Raw genomic sequence first — 23,926 nt, 5'->3', positions numbered from 1 at the left:
AATCTTAACTATCCGTATCCGGTCCCGTATCCGAAAAAATACATTAGGGTAGGATACGGGATATCCCTCTATCCGGTTGTATCCGTCCCGTTTTCATCCCTAGCTCTGCGTCAGCGTTTTCCCGCAGCAGTCGCTTGAGGACAACCGGCTTCTCATGGAGGGGGATTGCCATCACTCCCCAGAAGCCGTGCGTCGAGAAGCAGAAGCCAACGGTAGATACTGTTGATCTAGTGCTGGGTCGTCGAAACAGGAAGTCCAATGCTAAATTTCTAAGGGTGTGTTTGGTTGAGGAGCGGAGGAGAATGGAACAACTCCATTCTTATTTTTTTATGTTTGGTTACCATGGAGGAGAGCGGAGCGGCTCCTAGAGTCTATAAATAGCAAATATTTGGGATGCTCTCGCTCCACCAAAACGACCAGATGCGAGCGCTCTCGCGGACGCGAGCGCTCTCATCCCTCTTCTCCACTCAACAGTCATATGATTCTCTAACCAAACAATAAACGGAGCGGCTCTGCTCTATTTTACTCTTCAACCAAATAAAAAATGGAGCGGTTCCGTTCTGCTTGCCAAACATAGAATGAAATGACTCAATCCTTAGAAACTGGATGGAGCCGCTTTATCTTAGTGGGCTCCCCAACCAAATGCACTCTAAGAAAAGACTCAGTAACGTAATGGGTCGTGGGCCTTGTAATGACTAGTACTTAAACGCGGTGAAAAGTGAAAATTATGTTAAGAAATATATTGACAACTATCTTCTCCCCGTATTCATTCTTTCACTCACTCTCCAGATCCGGTGCTTGTGGGAGCCTAACACGCCCCCCGCCTCCCTCTCCGCCGTCGCCGAGTCCCTCGCCGGCTTACCCCGTCGCTGGCGAAGGCACTCCGGCGTGGACGCCTCGCCGCCCCGCGGGCGGCGTCGACGGTCGGTTTTAGGCCTCCCGGAGGCTGCATCCCGTGTCGATTCGAGGTATTTGTCAGTGAGATCCGCGAAACCTAACGCGCTCCTTGTTTTTTCATCCTGTTTGTTGGATCGTACTGCGACAAGGCCACAAGGGGCATCCCATCCCATGGGGGATGGCGCGGTCGGTGCCTCAGCGGCGGTGGCGTGGGTAAGTGGGTTAGAGAGTTTGGGACTGTTGGGGTCTGTGGGGTTCGGGCTGCTTTGCCCATTTTGTGAGTTTAGGGTCCAGGGTTGCTTGGACTCGTTCACCTTCACCATGCTCTTATTCATGTCGCACAAGTGCTGCGTGGCTTAGTGTGACCCGTGATGGTGTTGCATTGATGCGCTGCACTTGATGTGGGTAACAAAAGAGCAAGTTTCGACATGTTGCTCTTATGTGGTTATACAATTTTTGCTGGAATGATTTTTTAACTTGGATTTTACATTAAATTGCCTTCCAATTGATCCAAGAACTCGTCGGTGCTAGTCCTATCACTATGTGCACTCCCGCAATTGTTCCTTATTACTCATTTATGCCTGGAGCTGTTGTCAGATCACATTAATAATTAATAATAAGCTTATTTGCAGTGTTCTAGTTCTTTCCTTGCAAGAGCTTTACGGGGAAAAAAAATGAAAGTTGTGCTTTATTTTCATGTGCAGTCAGGATCCTGGGCCAAATGCCTCTCTTTGATACGAAACCTTTCTCCTTACTGGAGCCCCCTAAGGACTTCGATTTAAATGAGAAGGTGTTCCAAATCCGATTCACAAAGGAGATTGCTACACCTGATTTCCAAAGGAGCCCTAACTTGTAGTGTAGGTTGACATTTCACATGCTACCGTCGATAACAAAAATGTCATTAGCCAATTTTTAAATTTCCACTTTCTTGTTTCCCTTGCATTTGTTTTTCTGTTAAGCGTGGTATTGAAGGAAATCATACATATCATGCATTTTATGCTTTACTTTTGTTCTCTCTCAGAATATGACCCTATACAGGTGATTTAGGGGCGATCTTGGCCCTAGGCGTGAGATCTCACCAGCTCCGGCACTGGTGCCTTGCACAGCTCCATGGCAAGAACACAGGGGTCTTGAAACTGGAACAGGCCCCAAAGTCACAGTCCACGCTCGCCTCTTCGGTCCCATTGGAGAATCATGTTAACCTCCATGACGCTACTGGCGCCTGCCAAGCGTTCGACGAAATTCCCCACAAGGACACCCTGGACTATGCCCTTCTCGACGACATGGCAGGGTTTCGTCCACCAGGCGCTAGACCACTTCTTGGATGCGCACCGCCGCCAGGGCAGGTGTGTTGGCGGTGGGGCACTGTTAGGCATCATCAAAATCTGTGGGTCAGTGCCAGACAGAGTACTGGGGAAGCAGCTGCATGCCCTGTGCGTCAGGTGTGGACATGATCATGGCGACATCAGGGTCGGCACGTCTCTTGTTGACATGTACATGAACTGGCACAGTGTTCTGGACGGCAGGAAGGTGTTTGAGGGAATGCTCAAGAGGAATGTTGTCACCTGGACATCGTTGCTCACTGGGTACATCCAGGCTGGAGTGTTATTGGATGTTATGTCACTCTTCTTCAGGATGCGTGCTGAGGGGGTCTGGCCCAATCCGTTCACATTTTCGAGTGTTCTCTCAATGGTGGCGAGCCAGGGTATGGTTGATCTTGGGCAGCACGTGCATGCTCAATCAATTAAGTTTGGTTGCTGCTCCACTGTGTTTGTGTGCAATTCTCTGATGAACATGTATGCAAAGTGTGGACTGGTTGAAGAGGCCAGGGTCGTGTTTTGTAGGATGGAGACCAGGGACATGGTGTCGTGGAACACATTGATGGCGGGCCTTGTGTTGAACGGGCGTGATCTTGAAGCCCTACAACTGTTCCATGATTCACGATCCAGTATTACAATGCTTACAGAGTCAACATACTCAACAGTGATCAACTTATGCGCAAATCTTAAACACCTTGGCCTGGCACGTCAACTCCACAGTAGTGTTCTTAAACATGGTTTTCATTCGTATGGCAATGTAATGACAGCCCTCATGGATGCCTACAACAAAGCAGGTCAACTGGATAAGGCTCTGGATGTATTTTTGTTGATGTCAGGATCTCAGAATGTTGTTTCATGGACTGCTATGATTGATGGGTGCATTCAGAACGGTGATATACCTCTTGCTGCTGCTCTTTTTAGCAGAATGAGAGAAGATGGTGTTGCTCCGAATGATTTAACCTACTCGACAATTCTGACAGTGTCAGAGGCCAGCTTTCCTCCCCAAATTCATGCCCAGGTGATCAAGACAAACTATGAGTGTACACCAACTGTTGGAACTGCACTTATGGTCTCTTACTCTAAGCTTTGCAGCACTGAAGAAGCTCTTTCTATATTCAAAATGATTGACCAGAAAGATGTTGTTTCATGGTCTGCAATGTTGACTTGCTATGCGCAAGCTGGTGATTGCAATGGTGCCACAAATGCATTCATCAAGATGACCATGCATGGCTTGAAGCCAAATGAGTTTACAATCTCTAGTGCTATTGATGCTTGTGCTAGTCCGGCAGCTGGAGTTGACCTGGGTAGGCAGTTCCATGCTATTTCTATCAAGCACAGATGCCATGATGCACTCTGTGTGAGCAGTGCACTTGTTAGTATGTATGCAAGAAAAGGAAGCATCGAGAATGCTCAGTGTGTCTTTGAGAGGCAAACAGATAGAGATTTGCTGTCATGGAACTCAATGCTATCAGGGTACGCACAACATGGTTACAGCCAAAAGGCCCTTGATGTATTTCGACAGATGGAAGTTGAGGGCATTGATATGGATGGTCTTACATTCCTTTCTGTGATTATGGGATGCGCTCATGCTGGTCTTGTTGAAGAAGGTCAGCAATACTTTGATTTGATGGTCAGAGACTACGGGATCACTCCAACGATGGATCATTATGCATGCATGGTTGATCTCTATAGCCGCGCAGGCAAGCTGGATGAAACAATGAGCCTCATTGAAGGCATGCCATTCCCAGCAGGTCCAACAATATGGCGCGCATTGCTAGGAGCCTGTAGAGTTCACAAGAATGTTGAGCTTGGAAAGTTGGCTGCGGAGAAGCTGCTGTCACTTGAACCTCTTGACTCAGCTACGTACGTACTTCTCTCCAACATTTATTCGGCTGCAGGGAAGTGGAAAGAGAAGGATGAAGTGAGGAAGCTAATGGACACTAAAAAGGTTAGGAAAGAAGCTGGATGCAGCTGGATTCAGATCAAGAACAAAGTTCATTTCTTTATAGCTTCAGACAAGTCGCATCCTTTATCAGAACAAATATATGCAAAGCTCAGGGCAATGACAGCTAAGTTAAAGCAAGAAGGTTATTGTCCTGATACAAGCTTTGTGCCTCATGATGTGGCAGAAGACCAGAAAGAAGCTATGCTGGCAATGCACAGTGAGCGCCTAGCCCTCGCATTTGGTTTGATAGCTACACCACCAGCGGCACCCCTTCACATTTTCAAGAACCTGCGGGTGTCCGGGGACGGCCACACAGTGATGAAAATGGTCTCTGAAATTGAGGATAGGGAGATTGTAATGCGAGATTGCTGCAGGTTCCACCACTTCAAATCAGGGGTCTGCTCTTGTGGCGATTTCTGGTGAATGGATTTTGAAAAAAAATGGTTGTGCATTCAATGCTCAGCCAGTGTCCCCCTTGAACAATATCACTGGTAAGTTGGCTTCTAGATGTTTTATTGCCTTTCGTCTGTCAGGTTGGATGTTATTCCTAACAGAAAAGGAGTGAGTTAGCACTTATTCCAGGTAATATTCAGATATCTTAGATTCCGACATGTAACATTGCACTAATCACTCAGCATCAGGGAATAGTCAATCAGTAGCAACAGGTAGTACCTGCCAACAGCGCTTATGAGATAAGGATGCATGCCGATGCAGGGGCGTACCAATTGTGAGGTCGCTACACCGTGGAATCCCCTTGCGTGGACAATGCCGTCCATCTCGCTCTCTCCCTGTTTGCTAGCGTTGGCGCGTATACTGCCTGTTTGACTTTGACAGAATGGCAGCATGGGTGTGTGACACTGTCTGCGCATGGTGGCCTGAGCCAAAAAAGGTTGAGCATTTTTCAGATACTAGAACATTAGGCGCCTTACAGTTGTTTAAGGCAGAAGCTAATGTCGACGAACCAACATGGTTTTGTGCAACTATATTAATTAGATGGTAATAGTAAGATTTAAATAAACACATCAGGGCACCAGATTTAGGCGAAAAGTCATTAGAAACTAATGTTAATATAGGTTGTGTAAGGATGACAAGTAACAAAGAGCATCTTTGGAATAAAACTAAAGGCTCAACATCTTTACCATCATTCCTAAGACTGTAGCAGAAGCACTCACTGCCCTCCCCAACAGAGCAGAAAGAAAACCAACTCACTGGCCTATTGAAACTTCTAAATTCTATCACTGTGTGAAAGAAACCTATCTTCATAGGTAGTTACAGAGAGCAGACTGAAAACTCTTGCGTTCAAAGAGTGATAAAAAGCAAGTAGCAATGCTAGGAAGGATCCAAACTGTTAAAACATGTTCTGATGTAACTGATAAAATTTAATTCAAGTAATCATTCATCAATAAGGCTTTTCTGAATCACTAATAGTGTATTTTACAGAGTCACTTGTACTTGTTTCCTTGTTAGGAGGCGGACATCTTACAGGTTCGAACCAATCACATGTTAGTTTATTCTTCAATGCATTCACAAGGTAGTTAATGTAGTTTTTTTAAATAATATTCCTTTTTTTTACAAGTAGGTAAAATCTGATGTGCCACAAATGAGGACAAGGTAGGACTTCTTCACTTTTGAACCGTCAGAAGAAAGGCATGCTCACAAGCATAGACATCGAATCTATAGGATTGTTCAAACTCCATTGTTACATGGTAACTGAATATGAGGCCAGTCAACCAATCCACCAGCAAAACCAGCACACATGGCAATGGTCACAATCATTTCACTCTGCTTCGCATTATCAGCACGAAACTGTAGAACAGCTCTTCAAGTTCCCATGTTTATCAGTCTGAACAAAAAAAACTACATCAGCCAAATACTGTGTTTTTAGGACAACCGGAGAGTTAATTGTCTAGCAGTTTTCTCTTAATTTTACAGCACAATAGGACTCACTGCATTTCCTAAAATGTTATAATTAGTCAGCTTCAGCAGAGAAGAAAGTATAACATGGTAAAATCACACTATTCTAAATATACAGAAAAAAATCTAGAAAAGGCTACAAGTGGATAATGTACTAAGTTCAGAAGAAAAGAGCCCTCAACATACATCTTTGTGTCGGGTAAAGGAACTCACCAAATGCATCACAGGGCATACTTACCAAATCAGCCTGAAACGAGTTGAAAAGGGCAAACGTGTTGATACATACAAATACGACATATGATGTAATGATCATACACAAGCATGGCACAAAACCGTCACACTAACCCTTTCTATACCAAATACATCAATATCTGAATGACATGAAACAACCCAAGAATTTTACCTGGATACTATTGGAGTGAATATTCCATAGATTAGGGTTAACCCAACAGGTTAGCTATATAGTGTTTACATGGGCCACATGGGCCTAGCCTTAACAGGCCTAACACTCTAACACCCCCCCGCAGTCTGGACGTCCGACGCAGCGGAGTACACAGACTGGACTCAAAAAGAAGAAGTACATCACACAATAGGATCTCCCCACAGACTCAACTAGCCACTACTGATGTTGAGGCTGGAGCGAAACTCGGCGAAGGTCGAGGACGGAAGACCCTTGGTGAAGATGTCGGCAAACTGGGAGGTGGTCGGGACGTGGAGGACCCGAACAGTACCGGCGGCGACATAATCACGGACGAAGTGTAGATCGATCTCGACATGCTTGGTCCGCTGGTGCTGCACTGGGTTGGTGGAGAGGTAGACCGCGCTGACGTTGTCGCAGTAGACCACCGTGCTCCTGGAGAGGGGACTGTGAAGCTCGGTAAGGAGCTGCCGGAGCCAGACAGCCTCCGCCACGCCGTTGGCCACGACACGGTACTCCGCCTCTGCACTTGAGCGGGAAACGACCGGCTGGCGCTTCGACGACCAGGACACTAGGTTGCCGCCTAAGAAGACAGCGTAGCCGGAGGTGGAGCGCCGAGTGTCTGGGCACCCGGCCCAGTCAACATCAGTGTAGACGACCAACTCGGAGGAGGTAGACCGGTGAAGAAGCAGTCCGTAGTCGACGGTGCCCCGGAGGTAGCGGAGGAGGCGCTTGAGCGCCGCAAGGTGGGGCTCCCGAGGGTCGTGCATATGGAGGCAGACCTGCTGCACGGCGTAGGAGATGTCTGGCCTGGTGAAGGTGAGGTACTGAAGGGCACCGGCAAGACTCCTATAGCCGGTGGGGTCCGCGACTGGGGCACCCGTGGCCTCAGAGAGCTTGGCCTGCGTGTCGACTGGGGTGGAGCAGGGCTTGCAGTCACGCATCTGGGCCCGCTCCAGAATGTCAAGAGTATACTGTCGCTGGTGAAGGAGGAGTCCTGAGGGGCGAGGCTCAGCAGTGACCCCCAGGAAATGGTGAAGGACGCCCAGATCTTTGACCGGAAACTCCCGCTGAAGCGCGTCAACGAAGCGGCGAAGAAGAGACGGACTGGAGGCGGTGAGGACAATGTCATCCACGTAGAGTAGCAAGTAGGCAGCCTCTGCGCCATGATGGTGGACGAACAAAGACGTGTCGGACTTGGCCTCCACGAAGCCCAGTGTCACCAGAAATGTAGCCAGTCTGGAGTGCCACACCCGGGGGGCCTGCTTGAGGCCGTAGAGGGACCTGTTGAGCCGGCAGACCATGTCAGGGCGAGAGGAGTCCACGAACCCCGCAGGCTGACAGCGGTAGACGGTCTCGGTGAGGGCGCCGTGCAGGAAGGCGTTCTTGACGTCGAGCTGGTGAACTGGCCAGGAGCGAGCGAGGGCCAGCGAGAGCACCGTGCGGACAGTGGCCGGCTTCACAACCGGGCTGAAGGTCTCATCGTAGTCGACTCCGGGGCGCTGAGTGAAGCCCCGAAGAACCCAACGAGCCTTGTACTGGTCCAGGGTACCATCGGCCCGTCGCTTGTGTGTCCAGATCCACTTGCCGGTGACGACGTTGGTGCCGGGCGGATGGGGCACCAGATCCCACGTCTGGTTGGCGACGAGCGCCGCGTACTCCTCCTCCATCGCCTGACGCCAGTGGGGGTCCAGCAGGGCGGTGCGGACGGAGGAGGGTACCGGAGAAACCTGCGAGTCTGCGGTCGTGGCCGCCAGGGCACGGGGTGGCAGGGTACCGGCCGCGTGCCGCGTCACCATCGGGTGGACATGCCGTGGGTCGCGATGAAGGAGCGGTGGATGGTACACCGGCGACACGGGCCGCGGGTGGCCGCGGCGGAGGTGTAGGTGTCCCTGGCGGGGACTGGGCCACCGGCGGTGACAACGACAGGGGCGGCGACGGTGGAGGTGCGAACCCCGGCGGCGGCAGCCGGCACTGGTAGACCCGCACCAGCCGGGTGAAGCGGGTCGGAGGGGTCGTAACCGACGGCCCCGTAGGCGGTGCAGTCCCACCACCCTCGCTCGGCCTGGGGGCGATCGGAGACGGGGCTCCGCGGAGAGGCGACACCACCGTAGGCGACACCACCGAACCCGAGCAAGGTACCGGGCCGGGAGTAGGACCGACAGGTGGTGAGCGAGTACCTGCAGAGAGAGGAAGGAGAGGTGGCTCGACCACCGCGTCAGTCTGAAAGAGAGTGAAGAGGTCAAGGTCAGGGTCAGAGGAGGGTGGTGTGGTGGAGTAGGGAAATACGGACTCATCAAACACCACATGGCGAGAGATGAGGACCCGGCGAGAGCAGAGGTCAAAGCAGCGGTAGCCTTTGTGGTCCGGGGAGTACCCGAGAAACACACAGAGGGTGGAACGGGGTGCTAGTTTGTGAGGAGCAGTGGCAGCGGTGTTCGGGTAGCAAGCACACCCGAAGACACGGAGGTGGTCATAGCGCGGAGGGGTACCGAAGAGTGCCTGGTGAGGAGTGGGGGCCGGGCACACAGTGGAAGGGAGACGGTTGAGGAGGTAGGTAGAGGTGTGGAGGGCCTCGGCCCAGAAACGAGCCGGAAGGTGCGCCTGGAGAAGAAGAGTGCGGATGGTGTCGTTGGTCGTGCGGATCATGCGCCCAACCTTGCCGTTCTGGGAGGAGGTATACGGGCAAGACATCCGCAATTGCATCCCGTGAGAGAGAAAGAAGTCACGGAAGGTGGAGTTATCGAACTCCCGACCATTGTCACACTGAACGGCCTTAATGGTGAGGCCGAACTGAGTGGACACCCAGGCGAAGAAGTGGCGGAGGGCGGGGAAAGTCTCAGACTTGGCACGCAAAGGAAAAGTCCACACATAATGAGAAAAATCATCAAGCACCACAAGATAGTATTTGTAGCCTGACATACTGGTAATAGGTGAAGTCCACAAATCGCAGTGTACAAGATCAAATGCATGAGTAGCATGTGAGGAAGAAGAAGAAAAAGGAAGACGCACATGGCGGCCTAACTGGCACGCATGACAAAGATGCTCATCATGGGATCTAGTACATGGGATAGTGGCACTACGAGTAAGCTGCATCAAGGCATCGCGTCCGGGGTGACCAAGGCGACGATGCCAGGTGGTAGAAGACGTGGCGGCAACAAAAACAACAGCTGTGTCAGGTGACGAAGACGAAGAAGATGTGGCGTACGGAAGCCGAAGGGTGTAGAGGGGGCCGGTGCTGTCACATCTGAGGAGGGGGCGTCGAGTTGCCGAGTCCTTCACAGTAAGATCAAAAGAGTCAAACTCGACAGAACAAGAATTATCAGCAGTAAACCGACGAATAGAAAGAAGATTGTGGACCAAAGAAGGAGCGACAAGAACATCGGGAACGCGAAAAGAGCCGGGCCGGCGGCACCCACAGATGTGACAGGAAGACACGAGCCATTCGCCACCATGATGGACGAGGGGAGAGAGGAAGGAGGAGGGCGAACAGAGGTGAGTATACCAGGGTCGGGGGTGGTGTGGTAGGTAGCACCGGTGTCCGCGATCCACTCGGGACCCAGCGGCGGAGTCAGGAAGGCAGCCAGGGCGGCCGCGTCCCAACCAACCAGCCCGGACGGTGGAGTAGCCGGAGGCGTGGGCCACGACGAAGCGGCAGGTGTCGAGGTCCAGGGCGACGGAGAGGCGAAGGCGAAACCAGGCTGCGCACCAGCGAACATGGCCGCCGGAGGCCGAGCCTCAGAGCCAGGCCCCTGGAACGGCCACACGGAGATGCGCCCTGACCACGGGTGGTGGAAAGTGGGCCAAGGCGCACTCTGCTGGGGCCCCGGGGTCGATGCGTGGCCACAGGCACCACCGCCGGAACCACCACCACCACCGCGGCCACCACGGCGGCGACGACCACTACCGCCCCCGCCTCCGCCACCTCGACCCCCGCCGCCCATGCTCGGCCCGGGAGGGCGAGGGCCAAGGGCAGACTGTGACGAAGTAGGCGGACGGGTCGTGGTGAAAGCCGCTAGTGCTGTCGAAGAGGACGAGGACCCCGGGCCGGAGATCGATGCAGCCTGAGCACCCAGAGTGATCTCCTCCAGGGCGAGGTCGTCGCGAACCTGGAGGAAGGTAGGAAAGGGGCGCTGGCGCATGAGCAACGACCGGAGGTGGGTGTAGCGATCGCCGAGGCCGCGGAGGACGTTGAGGACTAGGATGCGGTCCTCCACGGGGCAGCCCAGATCGCCAAGTGAGTCCGCCATGGTCTTCATCTGGCGGCAGTACGCACTGACACTGAGGTCCCCCTGGACGAAGGTGCGAAAAGCGGCGTCGAGGTGGAGAGCCCGGGCCTCGGCGTTGCCCATGAACTGGCCCTCGATGGCAAGCCAAACAGCCCGAGCGTGAGGAAGGTTCCGGAGGAGGCTGTGGAGGTCGACGGAGATCGTCCCCACGATCCAGGTGAGCACGATGCTGTCGAGGCGCACCCACGCAGCAGTCGGCGCCACACCGGTGGGGTCGCAGAGGACGTGGTCATCCAGGGCGTAGCGGCGAAGGGTGAGAAGAAGCAAGTCCCGCCAACGCGTGTAGGATGGCGACTCTGACTCCAGGACGACCGGAACCATCAGGCGAATGTTCTGGACACTCCCAGCCTGTAGGTGGAGCTGAGCCACGAGCGGGTCAGCCGGGTCATGCCAGAGCATCGCGGGGATGGTCCGGGGCCCGGTCCCGACTGTCGGTACGGTCGGGACGCCGTACACGCCGCCCATGGTGTTAGTGGAGGTGGCCCCGCCGTCGTGGGCCGCAGGCGAGGCGAGGTGCTGTTCCGCCGCGGCAATTTGAGCAGCGATAGCATCGGCGGCCTCGCGCTCGCGCTCCCACGCGAGGGCCGCTTCCCGCAAGCGGGCCTGTCGAGCAGCGTGCTCCGCACGAGCAACGGTGAGGGCGGCGACAGTGTATTCCTAATGGGTGATCGGTGGAGGAGGCGGCGGATCACCAACCATCGACGGGGGGATTGGCGGTGGCGGGTTGGAGTCCTCCAGATCGGCAGTTCCCGCCGGAACCACATCCGCCACGGCCGCAAGAGCCGAGGCGGCGCCGACAGCAGTGGGGTCCCCACCGGTGGCGCGAGGCGCAGCCCCCCACGCAGGCCCAAGTGCGGGGGAGACGGGAACCGACCCCCACGCTCCTGCTACCAGGGTTGGCGCGCCAGCAGGGAAGGTGGTGTCGGCGGCGGCTGGCAGGGGGTGGGGCACGGCGGCGCGTCGGCCAGGGGATGCAGCGCGCACCCAGGAGGAGAGGGGAGGGAAGGAGGAGTTGGAGAGAGAGGGGCGCTGCTGACCAGCCATGGGCGCGCCTGGAAAGGAGTGGCGGCGGCGGAGGCGCCCTGGGCGGCGCGACCGGTCCTTGCGCGACAGAGGGCGCGCACGGCGGCGTCGGGGCCGCGGCTGGACGCGGCCAGGCGCGGGCAGCAGGGACGCGGCGTAGCAGGGGCGCGGTGCCAGGCAGTCAGGGCCGCCAGGAGGAGGGCGGCGGCGGCGGAAGCCCTGGGCTGGAGTCTGGCGGTGGCGGCTGAAACCCTAGGATAGGGTGGCGGCGCCAGAAACCCTAGGGCGAGGGCAGCGGCGGCTGTAGGGAGGGTGGCGGCGCCAGAAACCCTAGGGCTAGGGCAGCGGCGGCTGTAGGGATGGAAACCAGGCTGATACCATATTGGAGTGAATATTCCATAGATTAGGGCTAACCCAACAGATTAGCTATATAGTGTTTACATGGGCCACATGGGCCTAGCCTTAACAGGCCTAACACTCTAACAGATACAAAGAGTAAAAAGGGCAAATTAAAAGAGCACACCTAAAAAGGACACCAGACTTTTACATTGCAACACACGTGATGGGTCTGAACCAACTTTTGGTATTCACAAATAGACAAGCTCTGCAGACTTGACAATCAAAGATAGGAATTCAGAAGGCGTATGATGAAGGGAAGGATGCAAAGTAAAGGTATTGGATAGGTCAATTGAAGAACTCGATAACGTGTATGTGTTTTAGAATGCAAAGTAAGTTGTGTTCCTTCGTTTATTTAGAAGTTGGTTAATTTAACAAACCTTGCTGCAAGACAAATATATGTTACAATAATTGTTCCAAGATAACTGAAGAGGCATTGGAGCTCCAAATATTACCTTTAATTTAATAAACCTGATTTTGTAGCAAGGTTTGCCATCATCAATCAAAGGTGCTATAACATTTTCACAAATACATCTGACATGACGTTATGGTCGCTAGATCGGTGAGGGACTGGAGAGGGGTATCGGTGGGCAGGAACACCGGCCGGGGGCCTCTGCCCACGACCGAGCAAGAGGAGGGTTTTCCCTTCTAATTCTTGCCTACTTTATTTCTCATCCATTGATTACATAAATAGGCCAGTTGGCCGCCCCTATCTAGCTAGAGATCCTTATCTCCTAAAAACTCTCAACAAACTAACTGATAACCTTCCTAGATAATCTCAACTAATCTCCTAAATAATCTCAACTAATCTTCTAATCTTATCTCTAACTATCCTTATCTCCTTAAAACTCTCCTAAAAACTCTCAACAAGTACTAACTGATAACCTTCCTAGATAATCTCAACTAATCTTATCTCTAACTATCCTTATCTAATCCTCCTTAGAGGGCCCATCGCTGCTGCTACCGCAGCCCCTCCGTGGGCCTCCTTAGGCCCTGACACTACACCCCTCCTGGACAAGCAGCTCGTCCTCGAGCTGCAGCATGACGAGTGCTCAAATACTGAGTCTACTTGACCTAAAACCAGACACCTAGAAGACAAGCCTTTTACATCTCGGCTTATCTTATTATTCCGAATCTGAATTTTTTTGTTGACCCCATAAGATAAGGCGGACACCCTCCGCGCATTGGACTTGTACGTGTGCAGCCACCTGGATCCCATGGACACCATCTTGACGAAAGGGGAGCACATGGACGGGCACCTGGAATAGGTCGCAACAATAACCAGCGAAGGCGCCCTCGTGGCGGCCGGTAGCGGAATGTGGTGGCGCTAAGTAGTGCGCCCTTGCCGATGACGAGGGGGGTGCCTTCCTTACCGCCGCTGCCGTAGAGTTGAAGTTCGTGTCCCGCGGGACACGTACCATGCTCACACTTGGAGATAGCGGCCCGATGCCGCTGCTGATGGCCATCCGACAGGGCGAGGTCGCGCCCCCGTGTACCGAGGTCAACCGTGACCAAGGCTGCCTCGAGCATCTGCCGGCGCATCTCCCGCGCTCTCCGTCGTGCAAGGAAGCCACGAGCAGCAGCTTGTATGCCCACAGCCGCCGACGTCTGGAGCCGTGCGGACAACGCCAGCCGGTGCTGCTCATGTTGCACTGCTACCTTGATTTGCAGCAGCCCTTGCTCAACCTTCTGGAGCGTGGCTTGCATCTTTGCGAGATCAGCCCTTACGTTGGTCCACAAGTCCCCCATCGATGGAGCTGGTGATTGCTGAGTCGTGGCTGCCCCTAGTGGCGTCGCCGATGGGGACGAAGATGTCGTCAACAAAGATGATGTGACAAAATTTGGCGTTGTCCTTGAAGATGGGCACGCCGGCGTCCAGGATGTGGTGACAAAATTGGCAGGCGATGCTGCCCATGGAGATAGGGACGCCGGTTGCCAGGATGGCGTGACGAAGGTGGCATACGGCGCAACCCATGGAGATGGGGACGTCGGTTGCCAGGACGGCGTGACGAAGGTGACATGCGGCGCAGTCCATGGAGATGGGGACGTCGGTTGCCAGGATGACGCAGCGAAATTGGCAGCAGAAGCCATGGGATCAGATCGAAACCCAAGCTAGCCGATACCAGATGTTATGGTCGCTAGATCGGTGAGGGACTGGAGAGGGGTATCGGTGGGCAGGAACACCGGCCGGGGGCCTCTGCCCACGGCCGAGCAAGCGGAGGGTTTTCCCTTCTAATTCTTGCCTACTTTATTTCTCATCCATTGATTACATAAATAGGCCAGTTGGCCGCCCCTATCTAGCTAGAGATCCTTATCTCCTAAAAACTCTCAACAAACTAACTGATAACCTTCCTAGATAATCTCAACTAATCTCCTAAATAATCTCAACTAATCTTCTAATCTTATCTCTAACTATCCTTATCTCCTTAAAACTCTCCTAAAAACTCTCAACAACTACTAACTGATAACCTTCCTAGATAATCTCAACTAATCTTATCTCTAACTATCCTTATCTAATCCTCCTTAGAGGGCCCATCGCTGCTGCTACCGCAGCCCCTCCGTGGGCCTCCTTAGGCCCTGACACATGGTGTTGAAACTTAGAGGAAATTTCAAAGAAACATTAAGGCAGTCGGGTGGCCTTGATAATATTTTTAATATCATGGTGAATTGCCATTCAGAAGTGGAGGTAATACCTTGTTTATGTGTCCAATAGTATATAGCAATTATAAGCTCGTTGCAATAAAATAACAGTAAAGCATTGCCATCTGCTAGTGTATTTGAACTGTAACATGTTCTAGGAAAGATGCTAATGGACCGAGAGTCCGAGACAAAAGAATACATATTCGCAGATGGTTCTAGCTCACGGGTTTGACCCTCAATCACAACTGAAACAACTAAATGTGAAACTTCCGGAGTACCTACCACAACAAACCACGAGGAGTTGCAACTGGTAGCAAGTAGCAACTATAAATTCAGAACTACTGTATCAGGCCACCTAGTTCATGCGGCGTGATTACCTGATTGCTTTCTCATGTGGTGTGATTACCTGATTGCTTTCCTGCTTACTGGGAGCAATGGAGGGTGGAGCTTCCACTTCACCGAATCAAGGTGCCTTCACGACTTCCCCTTCCGACCGCGCATCGCTAGCTCCCGCAACGACCCGACCTCTGCGGGTGGATCATATCGGCCGCCGTTAGCCCTCCCTCCCCCGATCCGCTACGATTCTTTGACCAGACCTTGGTCCAGAAACGAAAAGGCGGCGGGGTAAACAGCCGCAGAGTCGAGCAGTGGCCGCAGAGGCAAGCAGAGAGGCCAGTGGGCAGTGGCGCCTATGGAGGCGTGGAGCAGGAGAGCGTCGGGTGGCGGAGAAGCGAGACGACGTGGACCTGACGGAGAGTGGCCTTGGGGAATGTCTACGAAGTGCAAGGGGGAGGGGAAGGATGGAAGGGCCAATGGTCCAACCGTGCCGCCTGTCGCTCGCGCCCGAGCTTGCCTGCGCATCCCGCGGCTCGCTATCTTAGCCCGCCGCCACGCAAAACCCTCTGGCCGGCGCAACAGAAGCCTCAAACGCCAGCGCACTGCCCTCGCTGGCGCTCCATGCCAAGGCCAAAGATGTCGTGCACGCGTGGTTGCCACTCGCGACGGCGATTGGACGGACGCCCACCGTGGTGCCGTAGGTTCACAACGCAACGAACTAAACGCTACCACCTCTCTCGATCGTCTCCTCTACCTTCGACAATGCCCATGCACGCCTATCAGAGTGACGGGTGAGCGTTGCCCTTGGAAAGTCGTTTGGTTGGGGCTTTTTTACCCGTAATAGGTTCACGGCGCAAACTGGTCCGACTACTTTACTTTGTGTTTGGTTGGGCCATCTCCAGCACGCGTGTATATGAGCGAGCGTGTGTTTTGCACTGTAGATTGCACAGTTTACAGAGTGAAGTTTGAGATAGTGAGTAAGATAGAAGTAAGATAGAGGGGCGACTGGAGATTGTCTTATGTCTTCCTTTTATGGATCACACGTTGTTAAAGGATATGGGCAAGTAAGCGCTCGACATCTAAGGCTATCTACCCCCCTCACATAACTACAAGATAAGTCCCCGCTCGAGGAACAGGCGTATGGACTGATTAAATATCCAATAGATGATCTGCTAGTAAGGCCCATTGCAGATGATCCGGCTTTATCTAAGAGACCTACTCTGCTACAGATTTTAGAGTACCAAGATGTTCTGTGGGAGATCTCCTTATGGTATGGGATTTCTGCTCGTCTTTTGGGAGGGTTCTGAATCTGTCCCCATTTCCGCTAACAGATTTGGAGAACACAATTTGCCACAAAGAAAGCAATGTTCTTCTTGTGGAAATACATGCAGCTATGAAGGATGAAGGTGACTATTTCACTGTTCTGCAGAACAAGAAACGGAAGTTAAAGGTTCTCACTTAGTACTATTAAGTTCGACCACCCTCCTTTATCGAGTGTACGTTTCATCCTTTTTTCTGTGCATCCATTGCAGGTAAGTTCAGTAACATGGGCTGAGTATCTATGTGATTTCTTGGAAATGACAAAAAATGAAGAACGTTCCACAAACATTGCAACAGTAATAAGGGGTTATTATGGTCTTATTGACACTGATATAAAGCTTAAGATCCTCCGGGAACTAGTGGAAGAAGCTATTCAAACCTCTGCCATAAAGGAGATACTAAGTGACCGTGTGGACCAGAAACAAGTCCTCAATGCAACAAAAAGAGAGAACACCAGAAAGGACAAACAAGAGAAAAATCTTAACACTGAAATTGCCATGAAAAGTCAGGAGAATCAGACAGATGATGTGCAAGTTGGTCATGGGGGTGTAGATGAGCTGGTTAGGAGAAAAGAAGAAAATGACAAGAGCAATATTTCTCGGAGTAGAACAGAAGGGAAACGACACTTGGTGAGCACCTGACTCTTGTATTTGCATTTGCATTTGCAGATGCATCAATATATGTATTCTAGTCATGTTCGGTTGTATGTGGCAATGTTGGGTATTGAGCCTTACAGTTTTGATTGGATTTTGAATGTTTTGAAGGTACAGCACCTTGAGACGGAGATTGAGAAATTATCCATCCGATCCAGCCCACTTGGTAAAGACAGGCAGTACAATAGGTACTGGTTTTTCAAGCGTGAAGGAAGGCTTTTTGTTGAAACTGCAGATTCCAGAGAATGGGGTTACTACAACACTAAGGAAGAGGTGACTGATGATCTGGTTGTAAATCTCTATTATCACCATCTGTGGCTGCTGAAATAAGTTTTTTTTTAAATGGCAGCTTTGAAACGGCAACTAGAGAAGTTTTACAGTAAGATAAGGTATGTCGATCTTCACTAACCTTAGTTTTGGCCTGTATTGACCTTGGTTTTGACCTCTGTACTTCATATCAAGTCTGTTAGGACTACTTGTTCTTGATATGAATATTATTGGTGTTACGTACCAAATCCTCTAGCCTTACTGATCGTAGGTTATAGCGGTGGGAGATTGGGGGTCGAGGCTTCAAGCGCGATGAACGCCGAGCCGACGCCATAGTTGACGGCGCAGCCCACAGGGGCGGCCGGCTAGGGCTAGAGGTGGCGGCTAGGGCTAGAACTGGAGGAATCCCGACTCCCTAAAGGAAGCCGGAAACAATCTTGTTTTTGCTTAAACAATCCCAAGGTGTCTTACAAGTATTTATAAGAAAGCTATCTATCTAGATAAGTATGAACTAAGCTATCTAGATAAGTATGAACTATGGGCCTTGGGCCCTATCCTGAGGCCCTGTTGCGCCTAGTATAGGCCTGGCCGTACATAACATCTCTCCCCGCCTTCTCAAACAGCTCGTCCTTGAGCTGTAGGTTGGGGTAGGCAGCACGAAAGTCGTCGTGGTTCTCCCAAGTTGCGTCATCTTCAGGAATCCGTGCCACTGAACAAGGACCTATCATGTGTCGCGACGAGGCTGGGCGCGAAGCACCTTGGCCGGCACAGGAAGTAGCCGGCCATCCATCACGGGCTCCAGCGTCCCCGGAGCTGCAGGAGGGTCCCCCCCCGGTGCTGCTTCAACAAGTTGATGTGGAAGACATCATGGATCTGGGCACTCTCCGGCAGCTGTGGGCGGTAGGCTACCGAACCAATCCGTTGGACACGGAAAGGCCCGGCGTAGCGTGGTTCCAGCTTCCCTTTCGTGCATGAGTGGAGGGACTGAGTAGCGCGATGCAGCAGGCGCAGCCACACCCAGTCGGCCACCTGAAACTATACCCGATGCTCGGCATCGTAGTACTTCTTGGCGAGCTGTTGGGCCTGCAAGAGGCGCTGGCGTACCTCAGCCAACATCTCATCTCTGGAACGGAGCATGGCGGCGGCGGCCTCGGTACACGTCGTCCTTGGTGTGTAGGCCAGCATAGGCGGTGGGGCCGGCCGTAGACCACCTCGAATGGAGTGGCGTGTAGGGCTGTGTGGTAGGAGGTATTATAACAATACTCCACCCATGACAACCAGTCCACCCAGGCCCGTGGCCGGTCGCCGGTGACACACCGAAGGTACATCGCAATAATCTTGTTGACCACCTCCGACTACCCATCCGTTTGCGGGTGGAAGGCAATGCTCATTTTTAGTGTCACCCCCGCCATCTTGAAGAGATCCTGCCACACGTGCCCGGTGAAGACGGGGTCCCGGTCACTGATAATGGACAGCGGGAACCCGTGTAGGCGTATGATGCCGTCGAAGAACGCCCGTGCGACTGAAGACGCGGTGTAGGGGTGGCCGAGGGCGATGAAGTGGGCATATTTGGAGAAGCGGTCCACTATCGTGAGGATGACAGACTTGCCCGCCACCTTGGGCAGCCCCTCGATGAAGTCTATGGAGATGTCGGCCCACACCTGGGACGACACCTCAAGGGGCTGCAGGAGACCCCCCGGCTGTTGTGCCAACGTCTTGTTCCGCTGGCACGTGGTGCACGTTCGCACCCAATCCTGCACGAGCGCGCGATCGCGGGGAATGTAGAAGTCTGCCCGCACCCGGTGGAGGGTCTTCTGGATGCCCTGCTGAGTGCGCCAATGTCAACACCTGGTGGCGCAGGTCGTCGTAATCCGGCACGAAGACGCGTGTCCCATGCAGGAGCAGTCCGTCGACGAAGCGCCACGGAGCAGCCAGCTGGCCCTCTTGCAGCTGGCTGGAGGAGGTGCTGCTCGTCGGGCGCAGCTGCCGTCGCCCTCCTGATGTCGTCCAACAGGGTGAACGTAGGACCGGAGATGGACCGGGCCGGAATGGCCACATCCTCCACGGCGGCCTCAGTGTCGGGGCAGGACAGGGCATCCGCTACGATGTTTAGGCGCCCCGGCCTGTACTCCACCGAGAAGTTGAAGCCGAAAAGCTTGCTGATCCACTAATATTGAGGAACTGTAGACATGCGCTGATCAAGCAGGAATTTCAGGCTGTAATGGCCAATGCGAACAGAAAAATGACGCCCGCACAAGTACGGGCGCCAGTGACGGACGGCCCGCACGAGGCCGATGAGCTCCCTCTCATAGGCTGCCAGCTTGGATGGCGGGCTGCAAACGACTTGCTGAAGTAGGTGAGGGGTACCGTGCCCTGATGAAGGACGACATCAAACCCTGCACCTGACGCGTCACAGTCGACGCCGAAGAGCTTGGAGAAGTCCGGCACCTGGAGCACCGGCCCTGTCGTCAAGGTGTGCTTGAGGGCGTTGAAGGCTGCTTGCGCGTCGTCGTCCTAGGCGAACGCGTCCCGTCGCAAGAGACGCGTCAGCGGGGCTGCGATGAGGCCGAAGTCTTTGATGAACTTGCGGTAGTACCCCGCCAGCACCAAGAAGCCCCGAAGTCCTCGTGCAGACCGCGGGAGCGGCCAGGAGGCCACCGTCGCGACCTTGTTCGCGTCCATGGTGACCCCGCCCTCCGAGATGACATGGCCAAGGTAGGCCACCGACGTGGCGCCGAAGGAGCACTTGGAGCGCTTCAGATGAAGGTGGTGCGCTCGCAGTGACTCGAGGACGATGCTCACATGCTGGAGGTGCTCCACCCACGATGTGCTGTATAAATCAGAATATCGTTGAAGAAATCCCAAGGTGTCTTACAAGTATCTATAAGAAAGCTAGCTATCTAGATAAGTATGAACTAAGCTATCTAGATAAGTATGAACTATGGGCCTTGGGCCCTATCATGAGGCCCTGTTGTGCCTAGTATAGGCCTGGCCGTACATAACAATTGGTTTTGCCTTTGCAACCCATATCGTGGTTCATTAGAGAAGGCTTTCGTGACCTATGATATCTTGGTAATCAGTGTATTTGTTTGCTTTGAGGAATCACTCAATCCTAGATGAGGTGGTGCATCATATAATTAAATTCACTCAATCCTAGATGAGGTGGCACATCATATAATTAAATTCCTCAAGTTCGGTGGAATGACTCCATTTCTCGTACTGGTACTGTAATTGTTAGGTTGTGATGAATGATGATGCATCAATCAATTTCATTTCACAAATCAACAAAAAAAGACTAATGAGTAGGCAATGAGCTAACTCTTTGTTCAAACCAAACACCCTTATTAGTTCTTCAGTTCAGAAAGCTCTTAATTTTCTCTTGATACCTGAAGAATCCAACCTTGTACTGTTATTTGTTCAGTTTTATTTTCTGGTCAAATTTTCGCCACTGCTGATTCTGCAGCTGTATTGTTTCATACACGGCTTGATGCTAACCTTCCAGACTCATTTCACAACAGCAATGTTCATGCTTACATGCCCAAAGTCTTAGTGAATGTCGTAGCGTTAGCAATTTTTTTTTAAAAAAAGTTCCATTGAATGACTAATTCTTCTCCTGTTGCATGCTACAGTAATGCCCTAGAGAAACGATCAAAAGATATCGCAAACAGGATGTTACTTGAAGAGGGTGTACTGCGGCGTTCCACACGTGTCCGGGCTCAGCCAAAGGACATGGCATTCCTCAAGTACGTCAACAAGTGGAAGGATAACTGAGGTGGCGGTCTGCCAGCGGTGGTGGTGGTCTGCCAGCGGTGGGAGGATAACTTGAGCCACTGGGTGACAGGGTTTGCAGTAGATGTGTTTGGTTTGAGGTTAAAGTGGGATGGGACGGGGGCGACACCGTCCTCTCAATTTTTTAATTTTTTGGGATCACGCCGCTACAAAAAAACTACTCTGGTGTTTACCTCGTCCCTACGTGACTCCCATTTAACCACTGGAGTAACTGTGACCGTCCCATTTCATCCTTTCGTATACTTGGTTAGGTCGTCACAGTGGTTCGCCATACTCGTCGCATTAGCTAATGAAAACTGTACTAGAACCTAGTTTTCTTCCCTTTGCTACTGAAATGAACACTGGTTCACAAATGAAAAGCTTTTGCTACTGAAGTGAACTGTGCCACTCTTTTTCCACCTTTGCGTTCCATGTGTTTAACACTGGTTCACAAATGAAAAGCCTTTGCTACTGAACTGAGCTGTGCCAGGCTTCTTTACCTTTTTAGAACAGTCACCACTCTTTACATGTAACGATGTAAACGTGATGAGGCAAGACACTTCGATTTTCAAGGGTGGGCGTGGGCCGCGGGCCAATGTTGCTGTTACCGTGCTCTTTCGTTGAGTAAAGCAGCTGCCGACGATGACTGCTCGGAGAGTTTCAGTTCTGCTACGATTTTCAGGCAATGCCAAGGCCCGAAAGGTCGCCGCTTGGTTTGCTGGACGGGCCACGCCCACGCCCAAGGCCCTCCGCCGTCCGCCGTTCTCTTCGGTCGGCAGCCTGCGCGGCAACGTGTACGTGCTGGCGACCACAGACCCAAGCACCGGAAAGATATTTCTTTCTGCTCACGGCTAACGGCTTATACGCACACAAAAGAGAGGGTCTGGTGTGTGGATGATTCCAGTCCTCCTCCTGTTCTTTGTTTCCCGTCCCATCGTGTGTGAGCGCGTCTGCTGGTCTGCCAAGAGGAGGAAAGGAAGGAGGAGCAAGTAGAGATGGCTTGCCCTGCGCAGTCCATGCTCTCCGCCAGCGGCTGCATCTTCCTGAGGAGCAAGCCTCAGGCGGCATCCCAAGTGCGAGGGGGCATCATCGGCGGTGGCCGCAGCAGCAGGCCGTTCCTGCTCACCTGCAACGCTTCCTCTTCTCCGTCCCCTTCCTCGCCGGCGCCGGCGCAGGAAGACCCCGACTGCAACGAGGAGGAGTGCGCCCCGGAGAAGGAGGTACCGCTCTCCTCCTCTTCCCTTCGCCAGCTGTCTTGGAACTCTGCGTGCCTCGTTGCGGCAGCAGTAGTAGATAGATGCTTACGCCGGCACAGCAGAGAGCGGAATTGAAGCAGCAACGAGAACGAGATGCCATTGCCATTTCTGTGGTGCGCATGCATGCAGGTCGGGAGCCTGAGCGCCGAGTGGCTGGCCGAGGAGAGGACCCAGGTCGTCGGCACTTTCCCTCCCAAGAAGAAAGGGTGGACCGGCTTAGTGGAGAAGGACACCGCCGGCCAGACCAACATCTACTCCGTCGAGGTAACCCTTCGATACAAATCTAATTCTGCGGCCACTTCACTCACTGTGGTGTAACCTCAATCTTTCTGTTCCTGGATACAAGATAGCTTTATTATACGATACATCACCTCCTGCCATGCCAACTGATTTGCACAGCCGATGGTGTACGTGGCCGAGAGTGCCATCAGCTCCGGCACGGCGGGTACGTCGGCGGAGGGCGCCGAGAACACGGCCGCCATCGCCGCGGGGCTCGTCCTCATCACCGTAGCCGCGGCCTCGTCCATCCTCATCCAGGTGAACAAGAGCCAGGTGCCGCAGGTGCCGGAAGCCGCCTACAGCGGCCCGCCGCTCAGCTATTACGTCACCAAGTTCCAGCCGGCGGTGGCTGCGCCGGCGCAGACCCTCGAGGCCCCCGCCCCCGACGAGGCACAAGACGGCGCCGCCGCCACCGTCGAGGCTCCGGAGGTACCGGCACCGCAGCTGTCGTCGTGAGCTGATTCGGTTTTGTGGCATGCAGCTTTATACTACGGATGAGCCAGTAGCGCATGATGATGGAAGATATGAATCCATGATACAAGCATTTCGGAATTGTATTAAAGTTTGTATATACACATGCATTCAGCTCGCGCATTCTGTATGCTTATTTGAATTCAGACATCACGGCACTCCCACAAACCATTCAGTTGTAACAAGGTGAACATACCATTTTCACGCGTAGTATTTGAACATAATTTTTATTTTTTTGGGGCTCACTCGTACTACATGAAACGAATTCAAACAACGACAAAAATTGGAGCGAAGTGGTTACGTTCACCGTACTCCAGAATTAAACAGTAACTTAATAAAGACCCTAGTCAATATCTCTCTCCTTCATGGCGTGATGCGAGACAAGCATGCTGCAAACAAGAGAAAAAAAATAACCAACCAATGTTATAAAATAAAATAATAAATATTTACAAAACAAAGTAATTGTCATTAAATTAGTTATAAAATATACTTTCTATATTAAATCTAGTTAGAAATAGAAATGTTATTACTATTTATTTTAAATCTGGAGTTTGACCGACATATATCCCTATTTATAATCTTTTCGGGAGGAAGGGAGTAAGGCGATGTTTAGATCCGAGTGGCAAATAATTTATCGGCTAATTCTAGCACCTTGGTATCTAAACTGGCTAATAAATTGATTAATTGTTAGCAAGTTATAGCACCTTGGTATCTAAACTGGCTAATAAATTAATT

The 23,926-nt window shown here is 52.4% G+C and overlaps 1 protein-coding gene across 24 annotated transcripts; it reads left to right on the top strand.

The window, feature by feature from the left end:
* The first annotated feature begins 655 nt into the window (after window positions 1-655).
* LOC107305671 (proline-rich family protein) lies at window positions 656-23,424 on the top strand. 24 transcript variants are annotated; one of them, XR_004849283.1, is made up of 10 exons: window positions 656-968; window positions 1,602-1,754; window positions 1,936-4,652; window positions 5,602-5,646; window positions 5,741-5,772; window positions 16,509-16,627; window positions 16,710-17,126; window positions 17,262-17,423; window positions 17,500-17,539; window positions 21,047-21,661. XR_004849283.1 is itself a non-coding variant. In XM_035958816.1 (8 exons), exons 6-8 carry the CDS (start codon window positions 22,181-22,183, stop codon window positions 23,174-23,176), a joined length of 696 nt encoding a protein of 231 aa, XP_035814709.1. In that variant the 5' UTR covers window positions 765-968; window positions 16,509-16,627; window positions 16,710-17,126; window positions 17,268-17,423; window positions 17,500-17,539; window positions 21,047-22,180; the 3' UTR covers window positions 23,177-23,424. The 24 variants fall into 24 exon arrangements, 7 of the variants coding, with proteins under 7 accessions (XP_035814711.1, XP_035814709.1, XP_035814707.1 ...); XR_004849276.1 differs by lacking the exon at window positions 1,602-1,754 and having other exon boundaries at window positions 735-968; XR_004849282.1 differs by lacking the exon at window positions 1,602-1,754 and having other exon boundaries at window positions 735-968; window positions 1,936-5,050.
* The last annotated feature ends 502 nt before the right edge of the window (window positions 23,425-23,926 follow it).

This window comes from Zea mays, chromosome 5 (genome assembly GCF_902167145.1).
Source record: "Zea mays cultivar B73 chromosome 5, Zm-B73-REFERENCE-NAM-5.0, whole genome shotgun sequence".
Taxonomy (NCBI): domain Eukaryota; kingdom Viridiplantae; phylum Streptophyta; class Magnoliopsida; order Poales; family Poaceae; genus Zea; species Zea mays.
Note: the sequence above shows the minus strand (reverse complement) of the source record. Positions and strands in the feature narration are given on the sequence as shown.

Excerpts from the sequence above, each read along its gene's own strand:
- LOC107305671 (XM_035958818.1), top strand. The coding sequence starts at position 22,181 with ATGGCTTGCCCTGCGCAGTCCATGCTCTCCGCCAGCGGCTGCATCTTC. Across the intron at positions 22,406-22,570 it reads AGTGCGCCCCGGAGAAGGAG|GTCGGGAGCCTGAGCGCCGA; the intron begins GTACCGCTCTCC and ends GCATGCATGCAG. Across the intron at positions 22,706-22,840 it reads CCAACATCTACTCCGTCGAG|CCGATGGTGTACGTGGCCGA; the intron begins GTAACCCTTCGA and ends TGATTTGCACAG.